This window comes from Pseudorasbora parva, chromosome 19 (genome assembly GCF_024679245.1).
Source record: "Pseudorasbora parva isolate DD20220531a chromosome 19, ASM2467924v1, whole genome shotgun sequence".
Taxonomy (NCBI): domain Eukaryota; kingdom Metazoa; phylum Chordata; class Actinopteri; order Cypriniformes; family Gobionidae; genus Pseudorasbora; species Pseudorasbora parva.
Genome location: NC_090190.1, coordinates 3,768,722 through 3,789,454, shown reverse-complemented (window position 1 = coordinate 3,789,454; position 20,733 = coordinate 3,768,722). Strand labels below are relative to the sequence as shown.

Below are 20,733 nucleotides of genomic sequence, written 5' to 3'. Positions count from 1 at the left end.
ATTCAGCATTGTCTTCTCTTCCGCGTTTGTGTTCAATCCTCAAATAAAGATTCAAACGGTTATGAATCAGTAAATCGATCAATGATTTGGATTGTCAGTGTCATGTGGTTTCAGCAGTTTGGCACACGATCCGAATCATTGATCGATTTCTCTTTCATCGGGATCGATGATCCCTTTCTGGACATGGACAGTATAGTGTTCATACACTTGCATACGCTCTCGGACTAAATATAAAATATCTTAAACTGTGTCTGAAGATGAACGGAGGTCTTACGGGTGTGGAACAACATTAGGGTGAGTCAATAAGGACATCAATTTCATTTTTGGGTGAACTAACCCTTTAAGCAGCGAGATCATTGGCTGTGCAATCAGCAGAGTCCAATCAGCTCCAGCCGTGTTAGATGATGTCATTGTTTGCAGATTGCATTAAGAACCTATCATGCATCTTTTCATTTACAGAATGAAAGCATATTCCTTCAGTTGATGAATTATTGATAGCTATGACCATTAAAGGCTTGTTTATGCTTCAAAATGACAGAGCATATCAGCCACAGCAGGAAGAAGCAACACTGAGAAGCAGCAGTTTGTTGAACTTTACATTTCTAGACACCGCTCTATGTCGTGGAATACATTACAGTATAATTATACAAAATTATACGCATACTTATCTAAATACTCCTAAACAACAACAACTCATTAGTATACTCAGTATATCATCTATTATTAATCTATATAGTTTAAAATATCTCTAAATTTTTTTAAACCAAACATAGAACCTTTTTTCTTAGAGTGTATCACACAGATATATGACTGCATTGCATCAGGCACTGAACCAAATGCTTTCAAGAGAAGAAAAATGATAAAATGAGGCCAAACATTAAAATACTGCACATTGCTCACAGTCCACCACAGAACATCCATAGAAAAAAACACATGAACAGCAATTAAGGGCAAATCCATCCATCTATGCACCATTATTAGGAATTTATGACTTGACAGCACATAATTATGTAACTGTTTGGAAAAATATTTGTTTGAAAAATATGGTTTCACAGTGTCTTATGTTTTGCTTATGCTATCAACAAGAAAAAATATAAAGTGGCTCACTAATGGCCAATGTGGCTATATGCAAGATATTTTGATAATATAGAAGCCATCAGCTATAACTTCAATTCCAACATTACATTTGCCGCCTTCTTCCTGTCAATCGCCTGCAATGAGAATGACTCACAAGACAGGCACTCTTTATTAAGACGGGCACTTGGGTGTGAATAGCCTATCTTTATTACTAAGGTCAATCCCTGGTGCAGAAGTGTGTGCAGGGTATAATAACTTACTGGAATACACCAGTTTGAAGCCTTCTCCTGTGGCCTCCGCATCGCTGTAGAACTCCAGCCAAAGGTGATTGGAGGTGCTGATGAGGGTCAGACCCAGCATTGATGAGCCGGTGAAGGCACCCAGCATGTGAGCGCCGTTGTCTTTCCCATCATAGATCTGGGAAGCAGAAAGATCAAATGTAGTTTACAAAGCAACAGCAAGAGCAAGATCAAAAGAAAACACTACCTGATATTTGTTTTGTTGTATATATAGCCTGAAAAAAAAGGATATTGTTTGAAGTCTGTCTAAGATAATCATATATTCTTCCTCTCTGTTTATCTGGATGTGTACATCAATATCTGCAGAACTTTCTTAAGTAGTAAACTACACTGAAACAATCTGTATTTTATAAAGCACTAGATAAATAAAGGTGACGATCTTGACTATAGTTTATATGCATTTTGTTTTGACAATTGCAAATGGTTATAACTCACAATTCTGACTTTGTATCACACAATTGTGAGAAAAAAAGTTGAATTTATTTATTCTATTCTATTATTTAATCTGGTTACAGGTACATTTTTTACTTTTTTCTTTATCAAGAAGTCCCTTTTCACGCTAAACAAATTGTGTATGGCTAACTCTGCCTTTCTTCAGTGGAACATAAACGTACCCTATATACTCTTTACAATATAATGAAAGTAAATCATTATTTTATTCAAAAAGGCCCTGTAAAGGTGGTCCATGTGACGTGCACAACATTTCCTGCCTTCTGAAGCCATCTTTGTGTGAGGAACAGGCTAGAATTAGTTGTTTCCCACTGAAAGTCTTAACATCCGGCCCTGTTCTTATTGGGCGTTCACAGTAATTCACTTCTGATGAAAGCGTCTGCCAAATGCATACATTTAAATGTAACATAAATGAGTAGTTCAGACATCGTAATGATCCAGAGTTCAATTCATTGACTCAGTGATCCAATCGTTATGTTTAAAAGCTCACTGGAGTGGAAGATTATCAGTGATGAACAACTTAAATTTCGGTCTGTTTCACACACAGAGGTATCTAATGACTTCGACGTAATATCGCATACCATTACTGTATATGATATTTTAATGGTGATTTAGCATCATTTTAGATAGTTTGATCAGCCCGGTCTACATATTTTTTATACTGCAAAATAATGGCACAGATATTCTTCAAAGCATTGCCTTTTGTGTTCTATAAAAGAAAATAAGTTATACAGGTAAAGTTGGGATTTTGGCCACGATTTAGCCGGCTGAGACACATTTAGCTAATTCGATAAGATCCCTCTGATCTTAGGGTAAAATCTGAAGTCTTTGATTGTTAGTTTGACTTGCTCACCAACAGCCGATTAATGACTGGTGCGATCAGATTTTGCCTTACAGATCTGCAGTGTGACTTCTCCTATGATGACTGTCAAATTTTCTCCATTTTTCAAGACAAGGCATGACCAAAATCAACGCTAAAGATTTCTTTGTAACCACCACTTCAGTCCTGTGTGTAATGCAGCCGTCACCAAACGTGCCATTGATTGATGATGTAAAACTCCAGAAAAGTTTTCTTGTATGTCCATTTTTAAAGCTTCTTAACGGTCTGACATTAATGACAAATGAGATCTTATAGTGACATGGCTTACAGTTCATTCAGTCTGACGAGCAGCAGTCCTACAGTGTGCACCCAGCTTAAAGGGAGAGTTCACCCAAAAAATGAAAATTCTGTCATCATTTACTCACCCTCATGTTGTTCCAATGCTGTATGAGTTTCTTTCTTTTTCTGAACACAAAAGATATTTGAAATAATGTTTGTAACAAAACAGATAGAGCAAATATTCACTACCATAGTATTTTCCCCTACTATGGTAGTGGTTGTTCCATCTGCTTGGTTACAAACATTCCTCCAAATATCTTCTTTTGTGTTCAGCAGAACAAAGAAACTCATACAGGTTTGGAACAACATGAGGGTCAGTAAATTTTTCCATTTTTGGGTGAACTCTGCCTTTAAGGGGGAATTATTTTATTTGATCTTATTCTGCCTATCAAGCCAAGATGGGTGTCCTCACCAAAAACAAAAAAAGTCGGAGTGCCTATTTAGAAGTGCAAATAGCCAGTCCTGTTAGGTATTTACACTAGCTCCGCCCCCCAGTGACTGATTGGGCCAGCCAAAATGACAAAAGAAATCCTGCTGATAACAGCAGCGGCGCGGAGAGTAAGATGGGGGTGGTGTTAGCTTTTGACACAACCAACCCGAGTTTAAAAAACCCATTACATATCAGCTCGAAGAGGCAGTTATTTAAAATAAAAATTAATAAAATATTAGGAAAGTGGAAATAAAGTGCCTAACGGGTATTTTTTGAAGTTAATGAGGTAGAGTTAGGGGTGAGGGAGGGTTTAGGGGACAAGCAAGTAAATGCCCAGTAAGGCATTTATGATTGCAATAGTAATATAGTGCAAATAGTAATATATATTGTTTACTCTAAGTGCAAGTAGCGTAGAGATGGACAAAGTACACAACTTCATTTCTTGAGTAAAAGTAAAAGTACTACTGGTCAAATATTACTCCTTTACAAGTGAAAGTTGTAAAAACAGATTTTTACTTGAGTAAAAGTAAAGACGTATTTGTTTTCAAAAGTACTTAAGTGTCAAAAGTAAATTTCCTTTTTTCTGTCAACACATTATTTTATTATTGTTGTATAAATGCACATTATGCCATCATGGTTTAAGCCAGTCAGTGACGCTCCATCTGACATACTAGCATACGACTAACTTAAACTCATTTAAATACTTGTAGAAAAGTTACAAAGCTGCTGTCACTTTAAGGCCAAATGCACGGATCTAATAAACGGATACACATCTGATATTCTCACACTGTTCACCTTCACTTAAGACATAATCAACTTTGCTGATGTGATGTCCATTTTGCTATAAACTATAAATCAGTGTTTAATAAATGCTGTGAAATCATTGAACTTCACGAGACTCTACAAGAGTGATTCCTGAAAGACTTTCTGCAAAAACCCAAACACCTTTTAAAGAAGAAAAAAATCATCCACTGACTTTCAAAGCTGCTACAGAAACGACTTTCAACTTTGATCTTCCATAATTTTGTCTGACCCAACCAGCGTCAGTGGGCAGAGTTAGTGTAACAAGGTGGGCTATTTGCACTTAGTTTAAATATTCAGTGTATATGATTATCATTTAAGAACTGTCTATGTTGTTATTATTGTATAATGTTTTATAATATACTACAATACACTGAGGAGCAAATAGCATCTCTAGTATCTATTTTCACTAAGTATAAATAGCATCTAACAACTATTTACTCTTAGTGCAAAGAAAATACTTTTTGTCTTACTTAGGTCAAAGAGCGATAGATGTATTTACATTTGCACAAATGTCCGCTGTCAGAAAAGGTTGCATGACGCTCCTGTTTCTTGCAGCACTGTAACTGTGGTGAAATACCTTGAGAATGTCACCCTGGGCCAGGTGGAAGGTTCTAGCCGAAATGTTGATTCCTTTCCCAGCCTGCACCTGTATGCTGTAAATGCACTCGTGGTTGTTCTCGTAGTTCATGGGGTAATTCGGTGACAGCAGAATCCCTTCATTGTTGATGACAGATGAGCCGCACTCCGCTAGAGATGGGAAATAAAAAAACATGCAACATTGGGGAAAAATGGAGTAACACAAGCACAAAGCGAGTAATCAAAACGTCACCTACTATTATTATATAAAGATATTCAGTTAACATTTCGCAACAAGCTCTCAAGCACACCATACGGACATATTGCTGCTGTAAAAGCGGAGTGTGCGTTAATACGCATCTGGCATTTTCACAATGATTGGTCTGGACAGCACGAGTCCGCGGTGCTGTGTGACGGCGGGTCTGGAAAGTGAAATCGACAGAACTGAGTTGGGCCATTCGTGGCTTTAATTCAAAATCACATGCTGTTAGGGGACATAGGATGGACTCTGAACGATAACCATCAAATGCAGATTTAATGGAACAACAGACAGTAAAAACAGGTGTATTAAAATCCATCATGTATTCTGGTGCAAGAGAAAGACCAACATAAAGCAACACAGCCCGACTGATTTATTTAACGTCCCCTCGCGTTTCCCTCCATGCCGCTCCATGTTATGACGATATTACCAGTGTCATATTTTGAATAAATCACCGCTGTTACTGCCTCCATTTAGTAAATTACCTACAAACACCCCCCCCCCCCCCCTCGATGAGTCAGCCCAGGACATGATGTGAATTTACACTGGGCGAGACTTCTTGCTTTACCCATACGCCCTGCTTCTCACTTTCATTCAGTTCTGGGGAAAAAAAAAGTAAAAAGTGACTGACCTAATGAGGTTAACAACTGACCAGCCTGCAAATCTGAATTAGTTTGTCTGTCCCATAGGCATAGTGGCGCTTTGTTGCCTTATTTTCACATGTTTCGTTCATACTAAAGATCAAATTCCTTCATCAATTTTGGGATTGCGAATGCTCCTGTCAGAAGTAATGTGTGTAAACAATAGTTTCTACTCCAAGAGATTGACTCTGGTCCTGCTTCATTCGCACAACCTGATGTGGTCTGACAGGGAGCTGAAACTGACCCCTGCGTTTGGAAAAATGGGGTAGTTCAAAATGCCACTTTTAGTGAGGAAGGAAGTATGTTAAAAGAATTATGGGAGTTTCTTTGAGAGTCACGTCAGATGCCAGAGCTTATAAAGTGATGTTTAATCTGACAGAGCAGGAAGTCAGGAGACATAGTTCAGAACTGGGAGACGCTGAGTTTTGATACCTGCGCAGACTGTAGACATTTCTAGAACTTATTTAGGGTCTGTGATAAAACTCAGCTGTCATCACTATTCACATTTGGTAACAAAAAATAAATAAAAGACTATAGTAAGCTATGTGAGGTTAATTCATCCCTTTTTCTCCAAAAAAGTTTTAATGGGGGGGGGGGGGGGGGGATTAAAGGGATAGTGCGCACAAAAATTAAAGCAAAAATGTCTCTGTGTAGCCACGTTCCACCAGACCCTTTCCCCCCAGACCTGTAGCTGTCTGTTTCGATCGCAGTCTTAAGTACCGTGAAGATTAGGCAAATTAGCCTGGTGACGTAGGACTGCACGGCTTTCCAGTTCCCGCTGGATTTTGTCCTCTGCATATAAGCTTAATAAAGCCTGAACCTCGTCGTCAGTCCATCGGTCATAACTCCACTGTTGACTCGAACAACAAACAACTTTTACTGTACACACTCCAACAGACTTTTAAAAATAGTGGTAGAAATAAAATGCTGCATGTGTAACCTCTCCTGTTCGAATCACCCGCTCCAAACGGGACTTGAGCCCGGGTCCGCTAGCATGAGAGTCGGATGCTCTAACAAGCAGGCTAAAGGCTGCGACCTCTAGTGTCAGTCGCTAGAGCATCTCTTTAGGTCAGAGGAGTGAGGTTTACTCACAAAGCAACTACTCGCTGGCCACCGTTACACTCACTCACCTAAACCTCACTCCCATTCGAGTCATGGCACAAATATAACCCCTCCTGTTCGAACCGCCCGCTCCAAGTGGGACTCGAACCCAATCTCTTTGAATGGTTGCCAAGCTTATGATTACATTTCATGGTCAAAATCCCCAATGAAATCTGACAACAACTGTCTCATGAATTTTGTTTCTAAATGCTAGATTCTAAATGATGTTGTTAAATAACAGTTTCCAGCCTGGACAAAGGTAATGTGCATGCGCAGGCCTAAGCGTGGGTCTCAGAACACTGCCAGATCTATAGCAACCAGATGAATCAATGGATCAATGATTGGCTCTTTCATTTAGAAGGCGGGGCTTATTCACTAAATTGGGATTTGCTCGTTCTCCCACTCATAAGTAATCGGAGTGCAACATTTTATATTTAAAGTCTTTCGTACTACCTAGTGAGCAGGGACTTTCTGAAATTTTTACCCAAAACTTTATTTAGACCCTGGTCCTTGCGGTTGAAACCACCATAAAGTCCCTAGTCCCTGGGGAAAGTTAAGCGGTGGAAACACGGCTTATTTAAGGGTGAATTCAGGTCGATTGGGACACTATTTCTTCAAAATATCTTCTTTTGAGTTTCACAGATGAAAGCAAGTCTGATTTGGTCCAGCATGAAGGTGAGTGAATGATGACAGAATTGTCTTTTTTTGGGTTATAGGAGCGGGAGAAAAAGTCTGAAAGATTCTGAATCCGAGTTTAATTTTTAACCACATATGCACAATGACACTGTGTGCTCTCTACGAACAGCCATATTCTGCTTGATTCAGTCTCTAAACACACACAAAGCCTCAAACCTTCCGTAACAATCTTCTATTTACTGTATTCGCTGTGACTGTGAGACACGCATGATTTGCTTAATGTTAAGAAATAAAATAAAATATACAAATAAATGTAGATTTCAAGTCAGTAAACTAATTATTTAATACGAAAATAATGTAGATCAAGAATCATTTCGGACTCCAAGAAACAGAATCGGATTGTGAGGTGCCTCAAGATCACACAGTGAGAAAAAATAAATATATATTGTATATATGTGTGTGTGTGTGTGTGTGTGTGTGTGTGTGTGTGTGTGTGTGTGTGTGTGTGTGTGTGTGTGTGTGTGTGTGTGTGTGTGTGTGTTACATATAATTATTGAGGTGCCTAGATGTTCCCAACACTAGTGAACTATCCTTTTAATTACAAACCCAAAAGTAAAAAGATTAAAACCTTAAAGGGATAGTTGAAAAAACTGAAAATTGTGTCATCATTTACTGACCCTCATGTTGTTCCAATGCTGTATGAGTTTCTTTCTTCAGCTGAACACAAAAGAAGATATTTGGAGGAATGTTTGTAACCAAGCAGATAGAACAACCATTCACTACCATAGTAGGAGAAAATACTATGGTAGTGAATGGTTGCTCTATCTGCTTTGTTGCAAACCTTCTTCCAAATATATTTTGTGTTCAGAAAAAGAAAGAAACTCATACAGCATTGGAACAACATGAGGGTGAGTAAATGATGACACATTTTTCATTTTTGGGTGAACTATCCCTTTAAAGAGAAAGGACTGAAATAACCTCACAGCTTATGTAGTTAGATTTTAGCAAATGTGAAATATTTTTAAGGGTAAATCACTGACCCTAATAAGTTTATCCTTCCCTCTATGGCCGACCTGGTCCTAAGCAACATACAGTGGCAATGTTTGACATGAAGCTGTGCACACACACTCCGTTCTTCATTATAGTAAAATCACAAACATAAAATACCACCAAAATCTATTCATACTTTCTACTGAAATGCATGGGATTTTAAATATATATATATATATATATATAAAGTCAAGTCAAGTGAGATTCAGTCTTGTGTCTTCTCACCCTTAAGGCTAGGATTATTCCTCTGAACATCAGCTCATGCCCGGGTCAGGGGCTGAGAATCTGAATCTCCCCTAAGACTGAAATCCTAGAATCGCCCCTGGCACATGCCTTCTGTCATTGAGGAAAATTTCAGAAAGTACCAAGTCTTCCATTTTTTTTTTGAAACACAGAACAGGTTTTATGCATACTTATAACTCATTACACATATCTGTGAAAGGAATACTCAGTGGCGGATTCTGACATTTGCCAAGCGCGGCATCCTCATCTGCATGCCAATCCTGTCCACATCAGACAGGCACTATAATTCTGCTGTTAAAGGTACAATATGTATGATTTTTGCATTAAGCAAAGCCACAGTTATTTGTTTTGCACATCCATGATTGACCACAATTATTCATTATCTCTTGCTGTGGGTTGTGGCGTCAAAGATAACCCATAAAGCAAAAACTGCTTTGGATGTTATATATACACACTGTTTGAAAAAATGTACATTGCTGTCACTGGGGCGGTACCCTAAGGTACAAAACCGAAAAAGGTACTAATATGTACCTTTAAGGTATAATACACACTCTTAAAGCACTGATATGTACCATTTAGGGCGTGTAATTATGTAGCACAACAATATTCAGCTGAGATCATTCTTTTTTTTTTTTTTTGAGTATCAAATCTGCATATTAGAATTATTTCTGAAGAATTATGCGACACTCAGGACTGGAGTAATGATGCTGAAAATGGAAACAGAAAAAAGTAGTAAAATATTTGAAATAATCTAAAGTATTTATTTATATAATATACTTCTTTAACATCACACAACAAACACTAGAATCTGCAAGTATTACTCTCAGGAGGATACCACAATAAGCAATAATCAGCTGGTTAAAATGAATGTAACATCCTCTCAAAAAAAGATAAATGTGGTCATTTAAAAAAATGGTCTCATTTAAAACGATTAAACGATGAAGTGCATTGTGGAGCCTATCACTAATCCCTATTCTCGTGTAGACTGTAAACAAAGCATGCATCAATCACCCAAATGGTTTACATGCAGTGTTTAAATGCGTGCATACTAAACAGCTGCTGCAAACATGTGTCTTGTTGCTAATCCAGTGGAAAAAGATTCTTGCCTGTTGAATTGTTGTGTCTGATTTCTTTAAGCCAGTCCCCTGCATGGCGCTATATAAGGCCAATCTGATAAGATCTGCTTCTGGTAAAAAGACAGGAGGCTTTGCTTTCTTTGGTGACAGCATCGTTTGTGGGGTATACAGAAAGGATTCGGAGTGCACACGTAAGCCACAGAAGCTCTTTCAATGCGTTTCTTCTAACGAGACGAGAGTTCAGGCAGCAGTCACCAGATACAAATGTCCGCCACTATCAGATATTGCCGTTTGCCTTGCATTTATTGTCAGCCTGTGTAGTCGTGCCTGACTCTTGTTTGGTTTGCTTGGAAATAGACAAGAATTGTCCAGAAGGCTCAGTGAGGCAGAAGTGGATGTGTGGGTATTGACCGCCACGAGCTCAAATATTAAGATTCTACAGTTACAAATGGCAGAACACAAGGGTAAGACCATGTGCCCACCAAAGTGTGTTTAGCCAGATGAAAATGCCAACGCTCTTCTGAAAACCCCTGTCTGCTGGCGCTTGAGAGCACTTGGGCGTTGATTGAGACGTTACGGGCAAGATTTACTAGACGGGGTAAATTAGCGTGAGAGCGCAATTCCAATAAATAAATAAAAAAACGCAGATGGGAGGGAAAGTTCAGCGCGTGATCTACTGACGACATGCAAATTGAACACAGACGATAATGAACAATGCAGTCCCAATAATCTACCAGTACCAATAATGGCACAAATACCAGTAAATTGATGAGCACAAATCTGACTCATTTAAATACTCTCCTCACATCAATTGTAAATCAGTGTAATGTATACTGAATAAATGTAGCAAAACGCTACTGCCGTTTAAAAAAATCTGGCACTCCCATTGAAAACAATTGGATAAATACACAAGCTCTGGGAAACATGCTTTGGTGACCACACGGCATAAAAGAGCAAACTGAATCCCACATTAACTGGCTAACTACCTTTTAAGATGCATCTGCTCATACAGCATGATTACTGCCAATGAGAAAGAGATGTTTTTCTTCTGCAAATTCTTGTTACCATTCATTTCAGAAAGAAAAGTTATTTTTATTCCGACAGCCAATTGAATAAAATAAGCTACAGTCACTGTCAAAATAAGAAAAAAATAAAATAATCGCACACCTTATTGTAAAATATCCTAAGCAAAATTGAAGGAACTTTTTATAATCCAAATATGATTTTTATAATGATTAAATAATCATAATTATTAATCACAAAATATGACTTTAATTTGAAATACAAGTGGTAAAATACAGAGTATGAATTATGAAAAGCTGTATACGTTAACGCCCTGCATTAAGCCACTAGCCTTGAAATCCACATGCCTGATAAACCCACAATTATCAGCTGTAAACCTCTTCATAAAGACATGCCTCTAACCCTTCTGAGTTAGACAACATCTCACGCAAACATCCTCAGCAGGAGCTTTGCAATATAAGGCTGAAATGATGAAAGGCAAAGTAAAAGCCCTACTATTATCGTAACCTGCATTTCCATCCAGCATGTCATCTGGAACAATAACATAATGAACTCATTGATACAGCTCAGTGCCTACAGAGAGGCAATTTTGCTACCATTTATTTCATAAGATAGAGGCGAGCGGACCGCCTCAAGTGGAGGACGGTATCCAAACTCATCTGTGCCTTTACCATCATCGAAGCATCTTGGGGTTCAACATTGCTTAATTCCTTTGTAATATGTCTGTGCAGACAACTCAAGACGGCCAGCGTAAGAAATGTTTTTCACAGCAAATGATCCATTAGTACAGGGTTCAGCAAAGCCACGTTTGACTTTTCACTGTTTTCCCTTAAGACAGGGTTGCTCTGTGTTAATCTAGCGTAATCTTTGGAGTAAACAGTAAAAAACAGGTGGAAAGTGACTAGACGTTCCATCGGGGGACTTGGATATTTACTACTCTCTAGTAAACACAGGAAACAAGGACACATGTGAAAATTGGAGTGTTTGGGAAAAACAAATCAATTTGAAAAGCAGCAGCAACGCAGGCGAAACATTGCTGAAATTGCTTTATGATGGAATATGACCTTCTGAACCACAGGAAACAAAACTGAAGGGAAACCAAAACTGATGAATCTGCATTGCAGTGTTTGTGTGGGTCAGAGGCGCAAACCTCCCTGACAGATAATCAGGTAAACTGAATTCTGAAACGCAATTTAAATTCCAAACACATCACACCTGTTCACACAGCATTTAGGAGGTGTGCCTCTGTGTGTGTGTGTGTGTGTCTTTAGAGCAAGTTGAAAGGGCTTATATAATCACACATACTCACACACACCAAATAAATAGTCGTGTTTCTCACATTTTTCTGAGGTGGACTTATTACGTAGCAAGGTCACCCCACAGCACAAACACGAATCAACTTATGCAAATGGATGAAGAGAACAATAGAAAACCGGATGAATTGACTGATGAATGGATACGACAGACAGACAGACAGACAGACAGACAGACAGACAGACAGATAGACAGATAGACAGATAGATAGATAGATAGATAGATAGATAGATAGATAGATAGATAGATAGATAGATAGACAGATAGACAGATAGATAGATAGATAGATAGATAGATAGATAGATAGATAGATAGATAGATAGATAGATAGATAGATAGAATGAAAGACATATAGAATGATAATCGGATGGATGGATGGATGGAATGGCAGAAAGATAGAATGATAATCTGATTGACAGCAGACTAATGGATGGATGGATAAATAGAAAGAATGAAGACAGACTGATATATAGAATGATGGCCAGACAGGTGGATGGATGGATGGATGGATGGATGGATGGATGGATGGATGGATGGATGGATGGATGGATGGACGAACGCTTTCCTCATGGTTCCTCTTATTGTCCTTCCGGAGCACGAGGAAGGATTAAGCTGGCAGAGATTTTTTAAAGATAATCAGCGGAAATCCCTTTGTTATCCTTTTAGTCCTAAATTAAAAGCAAACTGCTTAACGCGGCTCCAGATGAGATTGTGCCATTCTAAACCCCTCAGGGAACCCGACACAAAAGTGATGTCACAGCTACCCAATCCTGCCATCCGATGACAGAATATTATAGGGAGCAATATTGACATTTTCCATAAGCTTGATATGCCTAAAGTTCACTCTTAACTGCACTGTAACCCAATTACACTGATTAGAGGAGAGCCGCTCTGTGGACGGCATATAGAGAGAGAGCAGAGGAAGAGGCTGTCGTATTAAACTGACAAAAGAGAGGGGGAGGAGACAGGCATCTGACATTGAAAGACATTGTAAGAAAGTTAAAAACCCTGCTGGGTGAAGCATCAGGAAGACATCAATATAAAACGGACTGCAGAGTTTGTTTCATGCTCAGAACAAAAACATGTACAACATCTCTTCTGAATCACATCATTCCCAAACCAGGCATTGATTGTTTGTTTCCTGCTGAATAGTCTTGAATAGTCTCCTGCTGTTCTCAGTCTCAGTGGTAAATGGACGATTTTATGTTTTCCATAAGATGTTGACCATTTTAGATCACATTCAGTGTTCCTTTTCTTTCAATATTTTTTAAAATCTTGAAACTTTCTACAGCACCACATATACTGTGTGTTTCCAATGTTGTCTCAGATATTTGGAGTGCTCTCTTTTCTGAATCCAAACATCAAAAGTGATATGAAAAGCTTACATTTAGAAAATATGATGTGTCCAGGATGCATGTATGATGTATCCTGAATCCAGGATATACTGTATGACAATTATGAATTCAGTAATACATTTCTTTGCTAAAAAAACTATTTTAAGGCCTTTAAAAGTAAAGATCACCGGCAGCCCCAGATTATCATTGTTCAACATTGACCTCACTTTAAAACATCACACTCGAACTTCATCTCCACAAACAGATCTCGCTGGAAAGATTTAAGACTCCAGCTCCGACATGTTTATGATAAAACTAGGGCTCTTAGTCCAAAAGTGTACATATTTGAAAAAATACTGATTTATTGTCACATATGCAAAATATTTCATCATATAATATAATTTCTATTAATTTCCGATTGAATTATGCAACCTGAAGAGTTGAAAGAGCGTTCAAAGCATGCTTTGTGTCTCCTGTTCCCGGTTTGCATCAGTTATGACTCATTCGATTTGGAGCTGTCAATCATCTTACGTGACCATTTGGATGCGCTGTCCTGTACACCTCCTCATTCTGAGCTCCGTGAAAAACAAACCTAAATAAACATTTCTATACGTGAAACAATAAGCTAATAAATATACAATTATGATACAGTATATGGTTTGTGTATGACATATGGATGTTTACATTGTAAATGCTAAGCTGGTGTAGCAATTAGCTGCATATAAAACACATATTTCAACATTTTTTTATGACTAAAATCCACATTAGGTCGCAATCGGAAGATAATAAAAACACTCAGTGGTGGTTTTAAGTGAGTTTTGAGTAAAAGTGTAATATTAGTCTTTAAATTGAGTTACAATTTAACCTGTTTAAAGGACCTGTCGCACCAGAACTAAACTGTTAATAGAATTCACATAAGGTCCCAAGAATGTGTCCTTTTTTTGTTTTCTAGAAAGACTTTAGAAAGAGATTAGAAAGATATTAGGTGGATTTATAGCCTGACGTGGTGATACTCAATTCTAATAAGAATATGAGTCTGATGCTCCATTGGGCTGTGATTATGGGGCGTGTTTCAACCGAACCAGGAAAGACCTCAATTGGATAGAACTACAACCAATCAGAGCAACGAAGCGACGCATAACGTTAGTTGTCAAATGTCAAAAGAACTCAACTGCACTGTGTTGCCAAATCTGTTTTTTTTCCACCAGTTGTTTTCCATTTCCGCAGGTTGAAGCGACCTTAATTATGTGATATATAGACCCAGGAAGGAGAATTTAAGCAGGCAACCTTGCCAAAATAACATACATTTTACCCCCCAAACGCCATTTTCCCCCGAAAAACTCCCTGAGAAGCTATTTGGGTTGTTTTGGGTTGTAGTTGGTGGGTTTTGTTGTTAAAACTTGGCAACCCTGTCAGCATGCGCGCTGGAATAAACGATCTTTGCCAGTGTTGTAAAAAAATAATAATTTAATTTACTTACCAACATGATCATTATTCTAGAGATAAATAGTGAAAGTGAATGCAGATACAAACAAGCTCTCCGTTTAGGATTTGAACAAATATAACCCAAGCCCCTTTGATGACGTGATGATTACGTTACTGTTGATCATCTGTCCGTCATCGTCTAAAGCCCGTTCTGATGCTTTCATTGGTCAGAACAGTTTCTGTTCAGGCATAATTACTCCTCTATGGATCGAGTCCAGACCGAACTGCACAAGCTCAAATGTTGCTGAGTTCGGCTGGCATCAGGCTAGTGGATTCATGTATAGTGGGACCAAAGCGGTGTAGATGGAAAAGCCTTAACGGCAGAATAAATGTGCCTCCGAATACAAACAAAAGAATAATGAAGACTACGTGTCATACCGGCAGAGGTGTGTAAGGATCGTCGAGTGAGAACAATAGAAACGTGAATGGAGCAGTACACCTCGCCAGACATTAGACAGCAAGTGTGTGTTTACAGGAAACCAAGATATTTTATTAGCATCTTATCAGCCTTCTCTAATAACTCACATGATATGGAATTATAGAGTGTAAAATCCTCAGATTTGAAGCATTTGCTGACTTGAGGCTTCAGTTTCATTGTGTTTCTAAGTTTCTACAACACAAACACATCACATTTTTATACATTTAACATTAATTTTATATTTTTTTTTTATTTTTGAGTTTATATATCTCCATATTAATAACAGTCTTGCACTGTAAATTCTCAAGTGTTGGCTTTCTTAATATATGCTGGTGGTTATGGGTCTATTCAGAATGACTTATTTGATTTTGGGTATGTCATTCATGCCCCGCCTGCCAAAATGGGAGATTTGCAGTAAGGGGTCAAGTCCTTTGCTAGGGAATACACGCAAGTTAGTACAGCAGCTCCAATTGCACATTAAGCATTGTGTTTTGTCCTACAGATGTGCAGTCTGTGCACGTTTGAGGAGTTTATTTCCATCAGCAATATACAGCCTTTCTCAAGACAAATTGTCTTTTGACTCCTTTAAGAAAATCATGCCTCAACACACACCCTTTGAAAAACACACAGAGATGAATTACAGATAACATTAAGAATGAATGATACATTTTGAGTTTGGATATGTAAGAGCATTTTCAATCCTCCATTTGGGGAATATAAATATAGATTAATATCACCGTTACCACCGTATCTATTGGGGCAAAACTTTTTCCCAAGTGAGACGGAACAAGATGTTGAAGTCCATTTCCAAATGAGAGGCTCAAGCAGTGCTTTAATCATGAGGATTCGCTTAATGTCTCTCCCTGGCATTTGCAATAGAGGCACTGAAGCCGAATGCATTAAAAATGTACAAGACGTGCCCTGTAAGATATAGCTTGCAACAAAGAAGCCTTAAAAAATACAGTTTTAATATCTATGCTAATGATAAAGCCTTCCTCTACAGCGAACAAATGGTGGAAAACGAGACGGTCGTGAAAGTTTTGCCAGCTAGATCGACGGGGATCAACATATTGAACAGTTTTTCACAGCTGCAATTAAAGTTTAGAATACATTATGAATCGCGAATGATATGAGGAATGGTTTCGCATGAATAATTGATAAGGCGATTATACATTCATAAAGCATGTCATCATATACTGGGAGTCATGTGACTGGGTCGCAACTCCCCTCAGAACATGATTTATCAATCTGTGCCTTAGGCGATGATGAATATGTACCAGCATGCAAATCAGAGTATCATTTTTATGAGGTAAACAGTGTGTTTGGGTTGAGCTACTCTGGACAGGTTTTTTTTTTACTACAAAAAACTATAGAATAATAGAGGTAGTAGAATTGCAGTCATGCCCAGATCAACCCCACACATATGCCCCATCTGCCATCACAGAACATCATCCAGCATAAGCCATCACCACGACTGTCAGTTTCAGCCATAACCCCACAACCCACCTACACAGAGTACTCATTTTTAATAAGTCATTATAATCGCCATAGTACTTTGAAACAGTGAGTTAAGTCCTATTCAGACGGTAATTGTTTCTCATGTAGTCTTTAAAAATAAAATTTGCATGGCACCTCAGTGTTAAAACCATGCATTCTGAATTATACACCAGCAAACTCGCTGCTCACAGCTGTCTGCTTTAAAGGGATACTTCACCGCTTATTCATATTAAACTGTTATTCCCTTAACTAAAACGAGTTAATACATACCCCTCTCGTCTCAGTGTGTGCTCTTAATCTCTGACGCGCGGTGACGATCTGATAGCATTTAGCTTAGCCCACTAAGCCCAGTTCATTCACTATGGTACCAAACAGAGATCAAGTTAGAAGGACCAAACACCTCCACGTTTCCCCTATTTAAATACCGTTACACCAATAGCTGAACGACCTAGTATGGTGACAAAAAAAAAAAAAATATGTTGAGCTTTCATGTAAGGAAGGATGTTTCAGAAGGATGTTTCACTTTTTACTGCACCGAGTCGAAGTAATCTTAAGGTACATTCACACAGAATGCGAATAGAGCGTCTGGAGCAAATCATTCCCATGTTAAGTCAATGGAAAGGCACGTTGACGCACGTCTGGAGGTCCTGTGGCGCGATGGACGTGATTCCGGCTCATTCGCGTGTCCAGTTCGCGTGAATAAGGCAAATTTGAAGCCAATTGAGCGTATTGCGCTCGAGTGGTGCTTTTTGTGCATTCACGCGTTTGAAGTGAATTCGCATTTATGCCCGCGTTTATCGAGTTGAAAATGTGAACTTTGGCGTCACTTTGCGGCGTGTTAACCAATGAGGAGCCAGCTTGCTGCTGTCACAGGGTAAAGTGACGTGATGAGAAACCCTGCATAATTAAAAAAATAGTTATTTTGTCAATAAAATATGTGGTTTATTTATAAAGACAGCTAACCTAGAAATCTCGACGCACCCTAGCGGCAGCAAATTTAATCTGCTCGCAAGTGTCGTCTAGCAAATCTCAATACCCTTCTGAGCTGTATTCCCCTAACTCTTGCCTGACCAATCCCATCGTGTATAGAGTCGGTGGGCGGGGCCATAATGATGACGGCCGAGTTGCGTTTGCGTGCTTCTAGTAAACACAGAAACTGGCGAACGGCGGCGGTCTTTCGAATCAGCTCTGACCGCGACTCTGGAAGACTTGGAGTTAAGCTTGTCTCTAAGAAAAGAACAAAGAACGGCACTGAAGTCATTCTTAAAAAGGGAAGATGTGTTCAGAGTTTAGCCGACCGGATACGGCGAATGTTTAATCAGTCAGCGAGCTCTGCTTCACCTTCGTTGCTCTGGTTGGTGTAGCGCTATCCTATCGTGTGCAGAGGGAGTTTGAAAGACAACCGTTTATCCGAGAGCAGCCTTTCCTCTGCCAGTCCTTCTGGAATTTGCCGCTGGCTCGGATGTCTCTGTAGTGGTTAAACATGAGCTATAATTCGTCTTGTGTACATCTAATGAGCAATCTGTGGTTTAATGAATCTATTGGTGCCTACCAAATCATTTTGATTGAGGGGCAAAGTGAAGTTTCATAACTATTTTAAAGATATAAAAATATATATGCAGTGAAGATCCAGGTAATCCAGGTAACGTTAAGGCATTGGCTGAACCACATTTGTGTGGCTGTTAAGGCTTATATTTTTTTTAATGAAAATTAAAAGAGGCAGAGTGGTGTTTTTCTCAAGGAGCGCCTTGAATACGCGTCTATTTCGCTTCGAATTCTCGATTTCTACACGCGTCCAATTAGCTGCGGACGCGCGAATGGATTCAAAATGTTCACGCATCAAACCAGACGCGGTAGACACGATTTTGACACTCTATTTGCATCCGATGGGAACGTAGCATTAGAAGTGCAATTCCGCCATACATTATAGTTCTCCTTTTTAATCCGCTTGGAAAAGTGCCACGTTTTATTTTATGTCACCATACTAGGTCGTTCAGCTATTGGTGTAACTGTATTTAAAAAGGAAAAAACGTGGAGGTGTTTGGTCGCTTCTGACGTGATCTCTGTTTGGTACCATAGTGAATGAACTGGGCTTAGTGGGCTAAGCTAAATGCTATCAGATCGTCACTGCGCGTCAGAGATTAAGAGCACACTCTCAGATGAGAGAGGTGTGTGTCAACTCGTCTTAGTTAAGGGAATAACAGTTTAATATGAAAAAGCGGTGAAGTATCCCTTTAAATAAAATATTATCGTTTTAAATAAATACAATTCCAAATTAAAAAAAAGAGTCTATTTAACAATAGGAAAATCTCATCAAGGACTTAATTTTTATTTATTTTAAATATATAATTTATACTTTATTACTAGAAAACCTGAAACAACGTTTTGACCTTAAAAGTATTTGCAAATCACTGAAGACATTTCTCTTCAATAACGGCCGTGTTCACATATTTCTCCTTTTTGTTCTTAACAGCTTCTGCTCGCTGTGGTGGAGCACTGATAAAATATTGTTCTGTTAAATATTTATTTCAGTAATAAAAGTGCACATCTTTAAAATGCACGTGAAGCGCAACAGTAATCGTATAGTGCTCAGCAGTGGTCAGAAAGGATTTAAAGAGTGAATTTTGAAGGGAATTCTTGTAAACTCAGAGATGTGGATTCTGATAGAAATTAAATTACCACACGACCTTGGTGTTTGTCAGAAATCAGTAGATCATTTGGCCGGGGATTTTTACGTGGGTGGTGGGAAAAAACACTGACATTCTGGATTTGGACAGCAATAAAATCACAGTCTAGCCCCTGTAAATGTTCAAAAGACATTTGACCCCATAAAAAGAAACACCTTAAAAGGTTCTGTAGGGCACTTCATTTATAGAACCTTTTAGGGGATCCCATAATTTTATGGATTACATTTATTTTAAATGTTACACATTTTATTTGTAATATTCTTACTGAATTAAACAGCTCGTAAAACATACTCTATCACTAGAAAACCAGAAATAAACTGTTGAACATGCATACATTTCTTCTTATATAGAACATTTTTGGCATAGTGTTCTTTTAAATTAAAAAAAAAAATCCATTTATATCCTTTCTAAAAAAAGTCAATTTAATAGAAAAAAGTAAGCAAGAAAGAAGGAACGAACTCTGGTAAAACATCCTTTAATACAAAGTAAAATATTAGCAATATATTTGTTTCTTGCATGATTAAACTAATAACTAATAATATGAATTAAGTTATTACATTTCCGACACAGTACAGCTCATTATGAACTGTCAGTTATTTCTTTTGGTAGCAAACGGTGCAGTTATAACATCTACCAGCTGGGACTAATGGGGTCATGTAAACCTCTCAAGGTTTCTTCCTCAAGTACTTCAGAGTTTTATCCTCATTACAGTTTGTAAGGCAACTTGTATTGTGAAAAGCTCTATACAAATCAATTGACTACATCTGAGGACTTCAGCCTTGACAGCACTGTGTTTGCATTATGACTTTCATTGAAATGTGGCCTTTGTGGGCAGATTGAGCCTGAGTTTGTACAAAAACACTGATATATCTTCATATTTCAAAACATCTCGGCCACTGGCAAATGAATGCCTGTCACATTCTTAACCTATCAGTTCTTGACTATAAAACTGCTAATGCTTTAATAGCAAATTCCCCATCTCACACTTCATTTATCATACTGATCTCCACCAGACAAAAGCCCCACTCTGCCTCACATAATGTGTGCTACCGCTCAAGTTTAACGATTAACTTCAGGTTAACAGAAAGTGTGTGTCAGAGAAGATGCCCTGTGGTCTCTGAAAATGAGTAAAAAGCATAACTTGTGATCAGATAATGTAATACTTAATGCAAAC

The 20,733-nt window shown here is 38.4% G+C and overlaps 1 protein-coding gene across 3 annotated transcripts in view; it reads right to left on the bottom strand.

Moving 5' to 3' along the window:
* The window catches only part of csmd3b (CUB and Sushi multiple domains 3b), a 500,836-nt gene that overhangs the window by 192,454 nt on the left and 287,649 nt on the right, over positions 1-20,733 (bottom strand). For all 3 annotated transcript variants that reach the window (XM_067425814.1, XM_067425815.1, XM_067425816.1), the window contains 2 exons: positions 4,797-4,966; positions 1,338-1,494 (listed from right to left, as the gene is read on the bottom strand). In XM_067425814.1, the coding sequence (XP_067281915.1) occupies positions 1,338-1,494; positions 4,797-4,966 (327 nt within the window). The remainder of the gene's footprint in view (positions 1-1,337; positions 1,495-4,796; positions 4,967-20,733) is intronic.